This window comes from Cryptomeria japonica, chromosome 5 (assembly GCF_030272615.1).
Source record: "Cryptomeria japonica chromosome 5, Sugi_1.0, whole genome shotgun sequence".
NCBI lineage: Eukaryota > Viridiplantae > Streptophyta > Pinopsida > Cupressales > Cupressaceae > Cryptomeria > Cryptomeria japonica.
In genome coordinates this window covers 265,877,086-265,894,396 of record NC_081409.1, presented here as the reverse complement: position 1 = coordinate 265,894,396, position 17,311 = coordinate 265,877,086, and the positions used below count along the sequence as shown (strand labels likewise).

The following is a 17,311-nucleotide window of genomic DNA, read 5'->3' as shown; positions in this document are numbered from 1 at the left end:
GCTTAGATCCGGGAGAGACCTGTTCTCTCCTGGGCAGCAATGAAGTTCCTAACGTGGAATGTCAAGGGCTGCAATGCCCCTAACAAGAGACGCCTGATCAAAAGAGGTTTTGATCAGGCTAAGCCGGAAGTTATTTGCATTCAGGAAACTAAGTTGGGAAGAGAAGATGCGGCTAGAGTTTTTGGTGTTAGGCAGAGGTGGTCTGGTTTCTTTGTGGAATCAGAAGGGGCTTCAGGTGGGCTAGGCATTTTGTGGAATCCATTGGTTGTTCAGGTGGATGTTGTCTCAAGCTCTAAACATTGGCAGATGGTAAAGATGAATTCAAAGATTATGAACTTGTCTTGTTTTCTAATCAATGTCTATGGTCCCACTTTGGCTGTGGAGAAGTGTCGGTTGTGGGAGGAGATTTCCAAGTTATTAGAGGAGGTGAGGCCTGCATTAGCTATTGTAGTTGGGGATTTCAATGCCACTCTTTCCTTCTTGGAAAAGCGTGGAGGGGTGAGAAGGATGTGTAGGACGCAATCTGACTTTCAGACATTTGTGGATTCCAATGCACTCTTTGAAGTGGCTGCTAAAGCAGGGAGTTTTACTTGGACCAATAGACGGCGGGGCTTTTCCAACATTGCTAAGAAACTAGATAGGTTCTTCCTTGCAGTGGATTGGAACTTGGCACCCCTGGTCTTTGAGGCTGAAGTTTTAGCTATTTCAGGTTCGGACCACTTCCCGGTCTCTTTGGTTGTGCAGAAAGATGGAGTTCCACTCCGGTGTCCCTTCAAGGTGGAAAAGATGTGGTTACGGGAGTCGGGATTTAGAGATCAGGTGGTTGGTTGGTGGAAGGAGGCCCCGGTGGTGGAAGGCTTCTTGGCCTTTCAGTTCTTTAAAAAGCTTAGTTTTGTGAAACGGAAACTGAAATCTTGGAACAGGGATGTGTTTGGTAATATCTTTGATGAAAAAAGCAGAATTGAAGGGGATCTGGGGGCATTGAATGCGAAAGTCTTGGCCGAAGGGATGGATGAAGTGGATTATTTCACGGAGAAAGACCTGCTAAGTAGATATGGAGAAGTTCTGTAGAGGGAGGAGATTTACTGGAAACAAAAATCGCAAGAGAATTGGCTTAAAGCCGGTGATAGAAACACAAAAATTTTCCATAGCTCAGTGAAGGCTAGGAGAAGCCTCAATAGAATCCTTTCCCTGCGACTAGTGGATGGAACATCTACGGAGGACTGGACCCAGACCGTATTAGTAAGGAGGCGATGGATTTCTTTGGGAATCTATGGAGGAAGAGCGAGTCCGGTCAGGACAGTTTGCAGGCCGAGTTTTTGGAGATAATTCCTCCCTTAGTCTCTAAGGATGATAATAGGATGCTTGAGGAACCAGTCTCGTTGAAGGAAGTGAAAGCTGTTGTTTTTGGGTTGGGTGGGGAGAAAGCACCGAGCCCAGATGGGTTTCAGGCATTCTTTTATCAGTTATTTTGGGATTTGCTTGGAGGGGAGTTGCTAGAAGTGGTCGAAGAGTCAAGGTCAAGGGGATTTGTTTTGAAGGAATTCAACTGTACTTTGGTGGTGCTTATTCCTAAGAAAGACAACTCGGAGGGATTTGAGGAGTTTCGTCCGTACTCGTTGTGCAACACCATTTACAAAATCATAACAAAAGTCGCTGCTAATAGGCTTAAATTGATTTTAGATAAGCTGATTTCTTGTGAACAGAGTGGTTTTACCCCAGGGAGGAACACTGTGGACGGGGTTATTGTGGCTCATGAGGCGATTCACACGGCCATGAAGAGCAGACAGAGAAGAATGATTCTAAAGCTAGATATTCGGAAAGCCTACGATAGAGTTGATAGGTCTTTCCTGGTGGCTGTGTTAACTAGGTTCAGGTTTTGTAAGCCTTGGATAAAGTGGATTTCTAGTATGATTATGCAGTTTTCAGCGTTGGTTTTAGTCAATGGCAGTCCTCAAGGTTTCTTTTCCACCTCTCGGGGCATTCGGCAAGGGGAACCAATATCCCCCTTTCTCTTCATTTTAATGGCAGAAGTTGTTGGCCGTGCGATTGCTCGAAAGCGTTCTCAGGGGCTGTGGAAAGGCATTGAGATAGCTCGAGGGGTGGATTCCACAACTCATTCCCAGTTTGCTGATGATACTTGTCTTTTCGGAGTGGCCTCCATGCATGAAGCAACGGTGATGAAGAAAGTGCTGGACAAATTTAGTTGGGCTACTGGGCAAGAAATTAATTGGAATAAATCGAAGATTTTTTTCTTCCACACTGAAGTTGGGTCTCAAAGGGCTATAGCCAGCTTGTTTGGGATCAGGATTGATCAGCTTCCTGGGAAATTCCTTGGAATGTCGCTCTTTGCTGGAGCAGGTAAGACAGAAATTTGGAAAGGGTTGCTAGATGGTTGCAAAGCAAAAATGGAGTGTTGGAAGAGCAAGTGGCTCACATTGGCTGGTCGTCTTCTGATGCTGGAGACAGTTGTCTCGACAATGCCAATTTTCCCAATGGCTTGTTTTAAACTACCAGGCTCAGTCATTAAAAATATGCAGCAAAAGATGAGAAAGTTTTTGTGGAATGGAAATCAAGAGCAGGACAAAATCCTGCTTATTGCCTGGGACAGAGTATGCAAACCCAAAGGAGGAGGAGGTGTGGGGCTTCGCGATTGGAAGCTAATCAACGAGGCTATGGGGGCTAAGTTAGTGTGGCAAATGTACAACAAGTCGGAGCAGAGGTGGGTCCGTATTCTACAAGCTAAGTATCTGGATAGTGGAGAAAAGGAAAGGATCCTTACGGTAGAAGACCCCCCGAGAGGTTCCGCTTTGTGGAATTTTCTGGTGAGCTGCAGGAGCCTGATTACAAACCATCTTTCTTGGCGGATTGGAGACAGGCGAAAGGCGTGCTTCTGGCAGGATTCTTGGGACGGACATCCATCGCTAGATTCCTGAGTCCCCCAGCGGATAAAGGAGAAGACTGCTCAGCTTTGGTGTTCCAAGGTGTGCGATTTTTTGTCTCAAGAAACGTCTGCGTTGGGCCAGCATTTGAACTGGAAGGATCCCCGTGATTTAAACATGGGGGAGGCGGATGAACGATTGCTGAGGAATGTCCTGGACAGCAGAGAGTTGTCGTGCTCTAGGGATGTGGATGAGATAGTTTGGTGTGGTGCCAAGAGTGGCAGTTACTCTATTAAGTTGGGGTACACTCTATTGGAGACAGAAGGCAGGACGAAGGAATGGGAAGCAAAGCTATGCTGGAACAAAGAGTGTTTACCGAAGGCGGGTGCCTTCACCTAGCTAGCAGGCAATAGGAGGATTCTGTCAGGAGATCGATTCAAGAAAATGGGGTTTGCAGGTCCATTTCGTTGTGTGCTCTACGAGGAGGAGGAGGAAGATGTGGACCACCTTCTGCTCAACTGCGAGTTTGCCCAGGAAGCCTGGCGTTTTGGGTTGCAGAGGCTGAACTGGAAGGGACCTATGGCAGGGAATCTGTGCGATTGGCTGGAATCTTGGCCTCTGTTGGGTAAGTCTTCAATCCTTGCTGCCATTTGGAAGATTTTGCCTTCTACTGTTCTATGGGAACTCTGGAAAGAACGGAACCGAAGAGTGTTTTAAGATAAAGCGGATAATAGGGATCGCTTTCTGATCAGATTGGAGAAAGCAATCTCAGAATTAGTCACTAATGCTGCTTCTCAGGTGAACTTAGCAAAGTCTTCTTTCACTCAGTTTCAGGCTGGAGTTTTGGTGAGTTGGCCTTTGATAAAATTTAGGCTTGCTAATGGGCTTTTGAGGGCTAATCCTCAAAGGATAGATGAAGTAAGACAGGAATGGCGTCCGCCAGATAAGGGTTGGACTTAGGCCAATTTTGATGGCGCTTCTAGGGGAAATCTCGGGGTCTTTGGTGCTGGATTCATAGCTCGGGATGATTATGGCAACATTCTAGCCATTGGAGCTAAAAGATTGGTGGATGGGTCGAACAACGATGTTGAGTGTCAAGCGGCTTTAGAAGCCATTCTAATGGCTAAGAAATTGGGAGTGAAGAAACTTCACTTGGAGGGAGACTCTCAGATTGTCGTGAACAGGATAGCTAGAGGTCGAATGGAGGCGTGGCAGTTGGACAAATATATTAGAAGAATGAAATTTCTCTTGTATGGGTTCGAAGACTTTAAGGTGTCACATGTTCTCAGGGAAGCTAATGTAGAGGCTGACAAGCTCTCGAATGTGGGAGCGAATGGTTCATTGGATAACAACTTTAGTTTATTTGAGGACTTATGAAATGTATGTTCTCATGAATTTGGTTGAATTGCTTTATTTGAGGGAAGAGAACCCGATTTGTTTTTGTTGAGGTTGATTTTGACACTGGATTTATGGGAAGTAATGTCCCTTGTGGATTGTGATCTACGAATTTGTACCAAGTGGCTTTGGTGGCGATGGAGTGATGATGGAGGCAATCGGTGAGCTGACTTGGTGATGATGCGTGATTTGATGCGCTTCGTGTGTTGTAATTATGTCATGAATTTGGTTGAATTGCTTTATTTGAGGGAAGAGAACCCGATTTGTTTTTGTTGAGGTTGATTTTGACACTGGATTTATGGGAAGTAATGTCCCTCATGGATTGTGATCTACGAATTTCTAGCAAGTGGCTTTGGTGGCGATGGAGTGATGATGGAGGCAATCGGTGAGCTGACTTGGTGATGATGGGTGATTTGATGCGCTTCGTGTGGTGTAATTATGTCATGTGATGGCGCTGGCTTTTTTAAGGCCTTGGATTTTCGTTCCCTGGCATTTCGAAGTTGCTGGTTTTGGCTTTGATAGTGTGTGCAGGTTTTGGTGTGGAGGCGAGGCAAGATGGAGGCAAATTTTTCCTTGTCGACTGACGGTCAGATGTCAGCATTCTGCGGTCTGATTTCGAGTAATAGATTGATGAATGTTTTCAAGGTGGAAGGGGAGGTGTTTTGGAGGGCAATGCGGTTGATGGTGGGGGAGGAATTTCTGGTGTCTAATTGCCATCCTCGAACAAACCTAGACATCTCGTCGTTGTTCGTTGCGTTGGCATTGTAGGTGGGAAGGTCGACGGAGGAGGTGCAGCAGGTTGCATCCTTCGTGTTGCGACCTAAATGGTCGGGTGGTTTGGAAGACGTGGTGGCTCAAGCTGTTGTTGGAGAAGGGCTGAAGATGCTGGAAGATCCATGGCGGAGGATTGGCGTGGAAATGGGGGGGCTACAGCCGTTCGTGATTTGGTCGACTTCCCGACCTATAGAAATTCAGCTTGAGAACGCAAGGAAGGGGTGGAGGGATGTAGTGCATTTTGTGTGTGAGTTGGGGCCGACTAAGAGAGTGAAGATTCGTGGGAAGACCCCAATTCAGTCTGAAGCTCCTCTGGACGAGGATGGGAGGCCACTGATTCGCCATCTCACCCCTCGGAAGCACATGAAGGTGGTGGAGCGCAGTTCGCTGCGTGGTGGCAGGCCGGGAACAATGCCAGGTGGCGGGAGGGAGTTGCATGTTGCAAGCCCCAGCCAGGGCATCCCGAACTTGTCAAGGGAAGAGGCCTTGGGATGGTTTCGTTAGACAGGTCCTTTGGGCCTATCGGGTTCTGAGGGGGCTGTGTGTATGTATGGTTGGTTTTTTGTAGTGGTTGGTCCTGTAGGTCTGGTGTCTATTTCGGGTTCAGATGGTTTTGTAGGGGCGAGACCCCATGTAGTGGCAAGCTGTTTAACAACTTTTTGGATGTAATTTTCCTTTTTTAAGCAATATATTATCCTGGTTATCGATCAAAAAAATAATAATTTAGTTCGTGCTTTTTGAGTGGAAAACTCATGAAAGCAATAGGATTCTCAATTCCTTGCATGTTCTGATTTGTAAAAAAAGATTGTAAAATCTTTGTTGAAACTTGGGTGAACTAAAACTGGAGCATGGGCAATACCTTCCTTGATATCTTTAAAAGCTTGTTTACCAAAGTCATCCCATTGAAGCCTTGTTTTTCTTTCATCATATCCATGATATGCTTTGTGATCTGTAAGAAATTTGGAACAAACTTTCTTAAAAAGTTGGCTTGGCCAAAGAAGGATTTCACGACAGTTCTGTTTGAAGGTAAGCTTAATTGCTAAATATCACTAACACTCTCCAAATCAATCCTCATTCCTTCCTTTAAGACAATACACCCCAGGAGATTCCCTTCAATAACATAGAAAACTGATTTCTTCAAATTAAGCGAAATGCCATGCTCCTTGCATCTCTGGAAGATTGTCTCCAAGTCCTTCAGATGATTTTCTCTTCTTTTTGAAAACATGGTTATATCATCTAGGTAGATCACAATAATTTTATTTCTCGAATCTCCAAAAGACAAGTCCATGGCTCTTTGGAATGTAGCACTTGCGTTGATCAATCTAAAGGGCATGCAATTGTAAGCAAATGTTCCCCAAGGTGTGATGAAGGATGTCTTGTGTTAATCTTTCTTATCAACACTAATGCACTATGTTCCTCGTTTAAGGAAGCGGTCTTCTCACATTGATATAGAGAGCAAAATTCAACAAAGGACATGTTAGCCAATTTGGGTGTTGAGCAAGACCATTTGATTAATTTATATAGCTCACAACTTAAGTCTTAGATGAGACTTAGGGATCGGTTGGCCTTGGAGGGGAGAATCAAACCCAAACCAGCAACATAGATTTTATATAATAGATAAAACTAAACATACCTAAAATGGCATAACCAAATCTGCAAGAATATAGAGATGAGGATGCAAGTACAGAAAGGAATAAATTTTTAATATATTATCAATTGATGAGTAAGGTTCAAAATCTTTCATGCCATACATGCATAGAAATGAGCTTGGATATATAAAGTTGATGATAAACATACCAGTCATGAATGAAGCTGTTTGTAACATGTGGCTTTAGAGAAGTTGTAGTACTATGAGAACTACGACCCGAAAAATATAAGACTAATGTAATCTGTGGAGAGCAAGACATGTAAAACACAAGAATTAGCCACTATTACCTTAGCTAACTAAACTACTCCAAAAGTAAAAGATTAGCAGCTAAGCATCCAATGAACTCTTAAATTGTCAATAATGTAAGGAGTCCAAAGTCTTTAATCATAATAAATGATAGTGACCCAACATTATAAGTAGATTAGTTAAGGAGGATGTTTGTGCATAACTTTCTAAAGTGCATACAAAAAAGACATCATTGAAGCAATTGGATGACTCCTACAATAATAAGTATTCAACTATTTACTCCTCCCTTCTATCGTTTATTTATGTTATTTCTCAGAAAACCAATGTTGAGTTAGAACCAAATACAAGAAACCTATTTTGGTGAATCACAAATATGGACCTTTGCATTGCTATTAAAGAGATAAGAAAAATGAAGAGAGGATATTAAAAAAGACTTCAACATAATCAAGCATATAAACTTCAAAAAAAAATATCCCATAGATTCTACAGGCTTCAATTTTGTCCTCGTGATTCCAATTTGATGTTATTCAACAAACAGTAGTATGCTGCCAGATTTAAAAAGAGATGCAAAGCATCATGTTCCTGCCATTAGTTTAGAGTAGATAAAATTTGAGATGAAGATAGAGGGGGAGAGGAAGAGAAAGAAATAGATAGAGAGATAGAGAGAGGGAGAGAGAGAGTTAAAGATAAAAATAGAGAGATATAGATAAGAAGATTGATAGATAAAGAGAAAGAGGTAGAGGGAGAGATAAAGATAGAGAGAGAAAGAGAGAAAGAGATATAAGCATATATCAGTGTCAGGATGGTGCTTTGCGTATCTTGTTTAAACAAGATTTTTCATGAACACATTGACCTAAAAAAAATTAAGAGCAATAAATACAATTAATATATTTAATTTAACTAATTGTCAATTTGGTCAATTGTGCATCCATTATAGTCGATAAACATGAGCTGCTTTTTATATCATGCTATACATTTGAAATAATAAAGTCGTTCCACATGGACGCATTAATGGCTTTGGATTTGTGATCACGTGTTAGGACAATGACATTATTTTAATCTTCTCACGGATTTCAGAAAAGAAGGCTTATCTTCTCTTTACCGCCACGTGTAAACTACAAGTTCCAAAACAAATGGCTAAAAATGCTTACAGAGGTTATTCCAACCTAATGATATATATAAATAATTATAATAAATTTCAATATTAATAAGATTAAAAAACTCAATTCTTAATTTGACAATTTATTTAATTCAATTTATACATGATAATAAGTATTAATATTATAAATAAATTCATATAGTGTATATTACAATTAATTAATTATATATTCTATATTAAAATATCAAAAAACAAATATTTTCAAACTTGATTTTTCTGACATTATACATTATAGTAATGGTAAGAGAAAATCTAAAATCTCATTATACTCTGTCAACTAAATTTGCAAAGCTCTACATTAAGTTATAAATTTATATTTATTAAAAATGTTACATTCTAAAATAACCATGCAAATGTAAGTATAGTAATATAAAATTAAAGAATGGTTGATTGAAAGACATAAAATTAAGTAAAAATACTATTTATAATGAATAAATGCACATTATATTACTATAATCTCCTTTCAAAAATATTCATTCAATATCCTAAAAACAGATTTTATCAAGCTTGAATTATTTAATATAATATCTAAGAAGTAGATTTTGTCAAGCTTGATTTGTTGACATTATACATCCAAAATCCCATTATAGTCTATCAATTAAATTTAGACTACATTACCCTATAATTATATGAATGAATGTATATTATATTAATTTATTAAATATATATTAAATTAGTTTAATACAATAAATTTATCTACTTTAAACTTTGAAAAAGGTGATCAATTACACTTAGGAGGAGGTGAATGGTCAATTAATAATTTCTAACGCACTTGAAGAGCAAGCACGGTAAAAAGTGGAAAGGAAAAAAAATTTCATCCATTAAAAAATTGAGTGTCAATTTTATTTATTAATTAAAAATTAAAGTTATAATAAAAATTCAAGACAATAATAATATGTTAATGGAAATAACCTTCTTAAAGGTAAATCATTTGTGTAGCCCACCGCTAACATCACTATGTAAATTTAAAATTTAAAAAAATTGAAAAATAAACTATAGATGTGACATAATGTCACTCAAAAATTTAATAATGCTTATATATGTATAAAAATATGTTTTTTTATAAAAATCTATTATTGATGTGGCATGATGTCACTAGTAATAATAAATGATGTACTCTATGTTCTATGTATAATAATAAAATAAATTGAAGTTAAAAGATGATTTGACATTTGCTGATGTAATTATTTTGTATTTTTTATTGACAAAAATTGAATTTTATTCCTGTTGAAAATAATATAGACTAATCATATGACAAATAAATCAGTTTTTAAATAACTTTTGCTAAAAAATTTGCAGGTTGACTTTTGAAAAGATAAAAATTTATTTTAGTTTGAAAAATTTTTAAAAATGATTGGTTGTGAAGGACAATGATTAATAACTATTTAAGCCATTTCAAAAATAATGATTACTATAGTATCCTGCCATGGCAGGAACTAGCAATTAACTGGCATTACTTGGATTGTGCAGGAATGGTCCAATCAATTAAAGGGAAAAGTCACCTTACTCTCTTATTTTTTTAAGTGAGATGGCTTGTCTTCCAAACTCTTATAAAGAGCATAACTTTTGTAGCAGTATAGTAACCATCCCGTCCAGAACAGCCCAGTTTATTTTTGCAAAAGATAAATAGCTGTTGTAGGTTCAGGATGGAAACAATTATAAGAACTGCTGCTGTAAGAATGTAAGTATTCGTGAGAAATTTGTTCAGGATGGAAATAATTATAAAATAATTTAATGGAAAGGACTTTCCTGCCTTGACAGTCAAAATTCAATTGTACTTGATGCACAGAAATGTTTCGAGTAGTAATCAATGGGTTCAACCAAAACTATACAGCTAGAAAAACTAGTTGAATGGCAGTACATGGATGACAAAGCCAAGATTGTGCTTGCGCTTTGTATATCTGATTCAGATTTATCTCATCTCAACTTGTCCGAAATGTTTAAAAGAAAATTTAGAGTTGCATAGGGTGTTCATGTCAAGGAACTAAATGCCAAATATTCATGGAAATAAGCTTAGCATGGCCTATGTACAGCTATGTCAGCTCACATAAAAATTAAGGTCCATTAGAAACAGTTAGCTAAGGCAAGGTGCAAAAAATTAAGAGGAAGATCAAAGGCTGATTAACTACACAGTTTACACCCGACTTAATTACAACCTCACTCTAACACTAAGCCATTTGAAACCACGGTTTTTACTTTTAATGAATAGGTTATAGGACAAACTATTGCATGGCAATGAGATGTATTTTCTGTTGAATTGAAACAAACAACAGAGCAAAAGAAAATGAAAGTTGGCAGCAAGGATAAGTATATTTGCTATTACTCTGGATTTTAAACTGCTGTGTTAAGAGCAGATGATGTTCTAAAAAAAGCTAAGGTAAAGGAAAATTAAGAAGAAACCAATAATTTTGTCATTGAAGCTTAATAAACATGAAACTATTGATAAGCAGAAGAACATAGAAGTCAGAATACTGTCCCCTGGTTCTTATTAATGTTTTACTGTCCAGGAACAATTGAAGAACACAGACTGAACATCCCCTTAGACAGGAAACATTTCCCAAGACATCCCCTTTCTGAGGGAGCCCTGTGGGGATGGCCTGTCATCCCCAACGTCCTTGTGACATCCCAGAACATCAGGATGCCCTCCACAGTCATCAAACTCTGTCCTCCCCTACAGCTGTCAAACTTGATCCTTTAAAACAACACCTAATACATCAAAAAAATTAAGGAAACAACCTACATTACCCCGAGTTTCTGGGATGTGGATGGCAGAGGACAGGGGGACGAGGTTCCGGGACAGTGATTCTTTTTGCCAATTTTGGGGACAGCTAGGGAACGGCAAATGGGACGTCTATGTGAAATATGGGGAAAAGTTAAAATATATAGGGAAATTTTAAACGTTTATATGAAAACATGGATAAAGCATGCATATATACATTATATTCATATGAAAACATGGATATAGCATGCATATGAAAACATCATAGAACCTTAAGTTTTAACATGCAAAATTCATTGTCAATGCTCAATATGCATTCATAATTCAGATTTCATTGTCAATATGCATGTGATATAAAAAAAATAACATACAAAATGCCCAAAGACTACACTGCTGCCCCCGAGTCCCCGGGACAAGGATGGGGGATTTAGGCCTGGGGACGCGTCCCCGGGTAACATAGGAAACAAGCCTTTATGGGGGGAGCCCACAAGGTTCCTAAGCATTAAAAAAAATGTTATTTTGTTCCCCATCACTAACCCGCATTAATTTTTCTATTTTAAGTATTTGTTATTTGCATTGTTATAATTTAATCTTGCAAGCAAGGAAGAAAGAAAGCATCACCCATGGAGGTCTTTGTGGCCTCAAAGGCCTTAATTTGGGCTTGGTAATGACCCTGCCCTGTATCGTGACGAGGAATATTCTAAGGGCACTGCCTCTCTGCGCTGCAGGGAGCTGCCACCACCCAACCCCAAATATGGATTTAAAAAACAAAAATAAATGTTTGCCCAAGTAATTGAATTTTATCCAGAGATTTTCCCAAGTAATTGAATTTCATGTATAATTTGGGTTTTCCAAGTTAATCCCTATGCTATTTAATGCTACTCTGATATAAACCATTTTGATTTATCATTAACATCTAGTCAATCACTATACTAACTAATGCAACTATGATATAAACCATTTTGATTTATCATTAACATTTAAGGATTTGACAATTGACATCAAATTTTCAATTATCAGCTGTCTTCTCAATTCAGAATTTAATTTTGTACATTTTGTTCAAATTATGGTTATTTTCATATACATTTATGAGCCATCCCGCCAACAGCCCCAAAACCTAGTAGAAGTCCCTCAAATTCAGGGAAACACTGCTTTTAACAGGTTATTGCTACCCAGAGTGGTCTCTGGACAGAGAAGTTTTCTAGTCAAAAGTCGTGTGTTCTTAATGCAAAGATATACTGGCCAGATTGAACCAGAACAAGACAGCTACAAAGTTAATACTATCTGATTCAGATATATATTATCTCCACTTTTCTAAAACTTCAAAAGAAAATAGAGATGAATTGCTTGCGTTGTTCGGTCAAAGGAATAAATATCAAATTTAAGTTGAATTAGGCTTAAAATGGCGTGTGTACGGCTAAGTTAGTTCACATACAAATTGAGATCCTTAAAAAGCAGTTGGGTAAGGTGGATGAAAAATTAAAGAGGAAGATCAAAAGTTGCCCTACCACACAGATTACACCAAAGATATGATAACCTAGCTCTTAACACCGGATTATTTGAATCAATAGTTTTCTTCTTTTAATGGATAGGAAAACTGATTGCATGAGGATGACATTAAATAATACAGATGCAAAAGTATATGGATTTCAAAGAATCGATGTTGTTCAATTAATCAAGGAGACAAAGCTCCTTTAAATAGAGTTACAAAGACGATGTTTCTAAAAGAAACAATTGTTAACTAGAGGCGAAATTAGAAACAACTTAAATAACCATTAATAACACAGAGAAAGATATTATTCTAATACCCTCCCTTAATGGTCATTGTTCTAACTACCAAGAGAAATAACAGAGAAGGTTGCCCCCTTCTTCTCAGATCACGCTACAATAGAAGACAAGAGTCTGCCACTGACTCTGTTACTTGAGACGAGTCTGCCACCAACCCTCCCAGAAACTGCAGAACTTCTGGAGATACCCAAAACAACACCAACCGTCCAACCTGATGTTGGAAAACTGTCCCTCCCTGTAACCAGAGACACACCAAGAACAGTTGCCACGATTTTGAGGAAAAAATCGGCAAACCCTCCAAACTATTGCAGATGAGAAAGATGCCCAAAAATAGACTGCAAACAAGAGACTAATGCAGATGTTCGCACAACAAGTCCAGGTGCGACTAAAAACAGACTGCAGCAAAGTACAATTTTTGAGGAAAAACTCATAAACCCTCCCATGATTTTTTTTTACAGGAACAAAAAATATTTAAAAACCCACAAATTTTTTTAAGGGAAAAAAATATTAAAACCCATAGAATTTTTTTCAGGGAAAAAAATATTAAAAACCGAAACAAACATTGATGCCCATAAGCCATCTTCATGCTTTTCAAGGCACGAAAAACGAGGTACTGAGAAGATGTTGAGTGCACAAAACCTGATGTACGAGGTTCAATGCACTGAGAGAAGTACAGGCACAAATTCCAAGGCTAATTTGCTAGCACAAAATTCGAGACACAGAAAACGAGGCACCCAGAAAAATATGAGACCAACCCAGAAAAGCTCTTGAAAAACCCACCAAGAATCTGAAATCAGAATGCAAATCCGACGGCTCAAAAATTGAGGCACAGAAAACGATGCATCCAAAAAAATTTGATAACAAACCAGTTGAGGTCTCGAAAAACCCACCAAGAATCTGCAACTAGAATAAAATTTCGACTTGAACTCAAGGGTCAAAACCCTAGTCGAAAATTGTAGAAACCCTAGGCGGCCATGAATGAACCAGATCGAGCAAAAACACATGGAGAATAGACACGGATCGAGGGCAAAGACACGAGACGCGGTTTGCAGCAAAAAATCCACGAACTAGAAGCAAACCACTTCGAAAAACTTTTGAAATTTTTCCTCAAAAATTCCTTTCGAAAAATTTTTAGAATAGCTAGAAATCTCAAAAATTATCTCTGCTCTGATACCATAATACAGATGCAAAAGCATATGGATTTCAAAGAATCAATGTTGTTCAATTAATCAAGGAGACAAAGCTCCTTTAAATAGAGTTACAAAGACGATGTTTCTAAAAGAAACAATTGTTAACTAGAGGCAAAATTAGAAACAACTTAAATAACCATTAATAACACAGAGAGAAAGATATTATTCTAATATTAAACACCATGCAGTTAATCTCAACTGACGCAAGAAACAAAAGAAGTAAAGAAAAGGTCAACAGCAACGATGAAGAAGTATGTTGTTATTACTCTGGATATAAAACTGCTAAGGGCAGATGACATCCTAAAAGCAAAGGTAAAGAAAAAGAAAAAAGAAAAAATTACAATAAAATTGACATTGAAAATTCCCCCGTTCATGGGGCTCCCAAGGCTAATCTTGGCTCCTCGCAAAGAGAAAAAGCAACATGAATTTCTCCAAAGGATGGTTGGATTATATTTAACTATGATGGGGTGTCTAGGGGCAATCCAAGCAAATCGGAAGCCGGATGCATCTTCAGAGACTCCAATGGGCATCTCCCTTCCATCTAGCACCAATAATGAAGCCAAAGTTCAAGTGTTCTCCATGGCCTTTTGGATGGGATTAAACTTGGTTTCAAAAGGTTAGTGATTGAAGGGGATTCTCTATTAAAAATCAACGATCTAAGAAGTGGAAAAGTTAAAAAATGGAAATTAGATAGGATGCTAAGGGCACATTTAGCCTTGCTAAAAAGGCTTGAAGATTTCAATATAGCCCACGTGTATCGAGAAGCTAATAGGGAGGCTGATACCTTAGCCAACCTAGCAATTGATGGGGTCAATCACTCAAATTGGTTTGAATACTTGTGTTGATCTCTCAATGATATATGGCACCTACCTTGTTCTTCATATCATACCTAAACAACACCTATCGCACGCTCGAGCAAATTGTACTAGTGAAACATGCTTGGATGAGGACTAAACGATTAATGAGCATTTATGACTTTTCATGGGAGTGGCCTATGAATTGGTGGAGATCAACAAGGTCATTTCATCATTTCTTCCCTTTGTATACGCATCCATGGAGCCTACCATGTGCCTAGAAGCAAAGTTCTGTCAAATAGCTTTTAGGAGAGGGATCAGAAACAAGCGTCTGAAGATCATTTTTAAAACTAACTCTATGGTGATCTTGCAAGCAATAAAGATGGTTTTGGGGGATATGTTTATGAAATTGGCCTCTAGAAATAGGGTTAACTCAGTCATTTTCTCCCACTTCATGGAAACCATGCTAGATTTAGGAGTTCAAAAAATGGTGGTTGTCGTGTGTGGCTACAACCCTGATTAATCTTAAGTGGCACGTAGTTTAAAGGCAATGCTTGAGAACAAGGTGGTCGAGCTTAGTTTTTGTAATGTCCCCTTTTATGAATGTAGATGGAATTAAGTGAGACTGTCATTCATATTGCAGTCTATATTAATATTACTATTAAATTCTGCATAAGAATATCATCAGACTTCATTTATTAAACACATTCCCATGCATATCACCACAAACAAGGATGTTACTGCCTGTAACTTAATAACAGTTCTGATCTGATCTGATTCATAGTGATGTCACTGGATGCTTTTGATTCCCTTCCTTTAAACCTCTAAATGTGAGGGAGAGGTCACACCTCTTCATCATGCATGCCCTTTGGCAAGAGACACACCCTTTCACCATTAGCACCTTTTGAAAGAGTGCAACTCTTCATTATTTCTGCCCTTTGGAAGGGACACAACCTTTCACAATCAGATCTGCACTTCTTATTTAAATCAGATCTGCACTTCTGATTCCCAAATTATCCCCTTCTCAAATGAGGTTCTCTTCCCCCTTTTATATCCCATGTTTAAGGGAGTCACAACTTTTCCTTCCATGTCTTTTGACCATTCATTAACTTAATTAAATTTTAATTATATTATTTTATATTAATTTAAATTTTATTTTTATTCTTTTGTATTTTAATATTATATTTATTATTAAATTCTACTCCAAAGTGGGGACATTACAGTTTTCAAAGCAAGCCTAGGATTTGGCCTGCAATCCTCCCTTCCTGCAATGGCTTGTGGTGCCCTTTCTAACCGAAGTTGTAGGGGAAAAAACGAAGGTGAGACGTCACAAAGCCTGTTGGGGGCTTGATTTTCTCAAACACGTTGTAGGGGTCTCCACTAGTGGCATGATGGACTAGTCATTTGCATTCATCGCCTGCTCGGAGATAGACTCAAAGGAGGACGGAATGCCTTCTATTGGCTATGCTCTACCACAGCCGATGGACATTAACCAAAAAGAAAAAAACTAATGTCTTTTGAAGTAGAAGAATATAGTAAAGATTTGTAATAATCAATATAGATTGAATTGATGCATAGACAATAGGAAGTTTTGACTGTGAAGGCCTTATGAATGACTTTGATCTTTGATATGTAATATCAAACTCTCTTAGGAAGGTGTCAAGTTTAGTTTGTAGCTATCATGGCCTCCCATGGAGCTGTCAATCATGTAAATTTTTAATATTAATATAATGGGTATGGCTCCCTAAAGCCTTTTTACTGATCAAAAATAAAAATATTGACATTGGAAATTAACTAACATTAAACTACTAATAAGGATAATTAACATAGGTGTCAAAAGAACGCTTCTTTTGATAGGTAATAACTGATTGGGGTGATCTATAACGGGAAACAATGGAAGGTTTTATTTACATTGATGGCTGTATAAACAATTTGGCACAGTGGCCAAATTCCACCTTTAAGAATATGACAAAAGCTTGATGGAGCACAAATAATTTTCCAGATCTGCTAATGAAAAGATGAAAGGAAGCAAACAGTTTTATTTCTATTAATAAATAATTGTTATTTATGATGAGAACAATATCAAGAATAAACGTGTGCCTTTTCAAAATACTAAAAACTAATCATAAAAAGATAAATATTAGTAGCTTTAAAAAACAAAATTATTTGTGTATAACATGAATTCCCAAACTTGACATTTTAGACAACAGCATTAGCATATAAAAGAGGTTAATGCTGAAGCTTTACCAAAATGCTGAGTATAAATGTTGTAGACAGTAACTCTCCTCCTCTGTCTGCTATAACCTGAAATCAAACAAGAACATTTGATACAAACATTAAACTATTGCAACAAATCGTTTGCCTTAATAAGCATACTTAATGGTACTATCCATAACTCGGACCATCCTAGACAAGAAATATTGAATGGTACATATGCAAGAATGATAGCACAATGACAGAACATGACAACCTAAGAGCTAAATGTCAAGCAGGACCCTAGCATTGTCACTCTACAATTGACCATTTATGTACCACAGAGCATGGAAGAGGAATATAGAGAAAACAATAATTATGTATTCACTTCATAAAGTGTCACATTCCCTACTTGCCCTGAGTTTATTATAAAATCGTCCATGTAAATTAGCAACAATACCATAAAAAGAAAATGCTATATCTTAAGTATGATTTAATTGGCTACAAAACACTAATAGATAAG

General features: G+C 38.0%; 1 protein-coding gene across 2 annotated transcripts in view; it reads right to left on the bottom strand.

Moving 5' to 3' along the window:
• The window catches only part of LOC131035230 (delta(14)-sterol reductase), a 197,726-nt gene that overhangs the window by 114,100 nt on the left and 66,315 nt on the right, over positions 1 to 17,311 (bottom strand). For both annotated transcript variants that reach the window (XM_057966893.2, XM_057966892.2), the window contains exons 4-5: positions 16,843 to 16,899; positions 6,849 to 6,940 (exon numbers count right to left, since the gene is read on the bottom strand). In XM_057966893.2, coding sequence (XP_057822876.1) covers positions 6,849 to 6,940; positions 16,843 to 16,899 — 149 coding nt within the window. The remainder of the gene's footprint in view (positions 1 to 6,848; positions 6,941 to 16,842; positions 16,900 to 17,311) is intronic.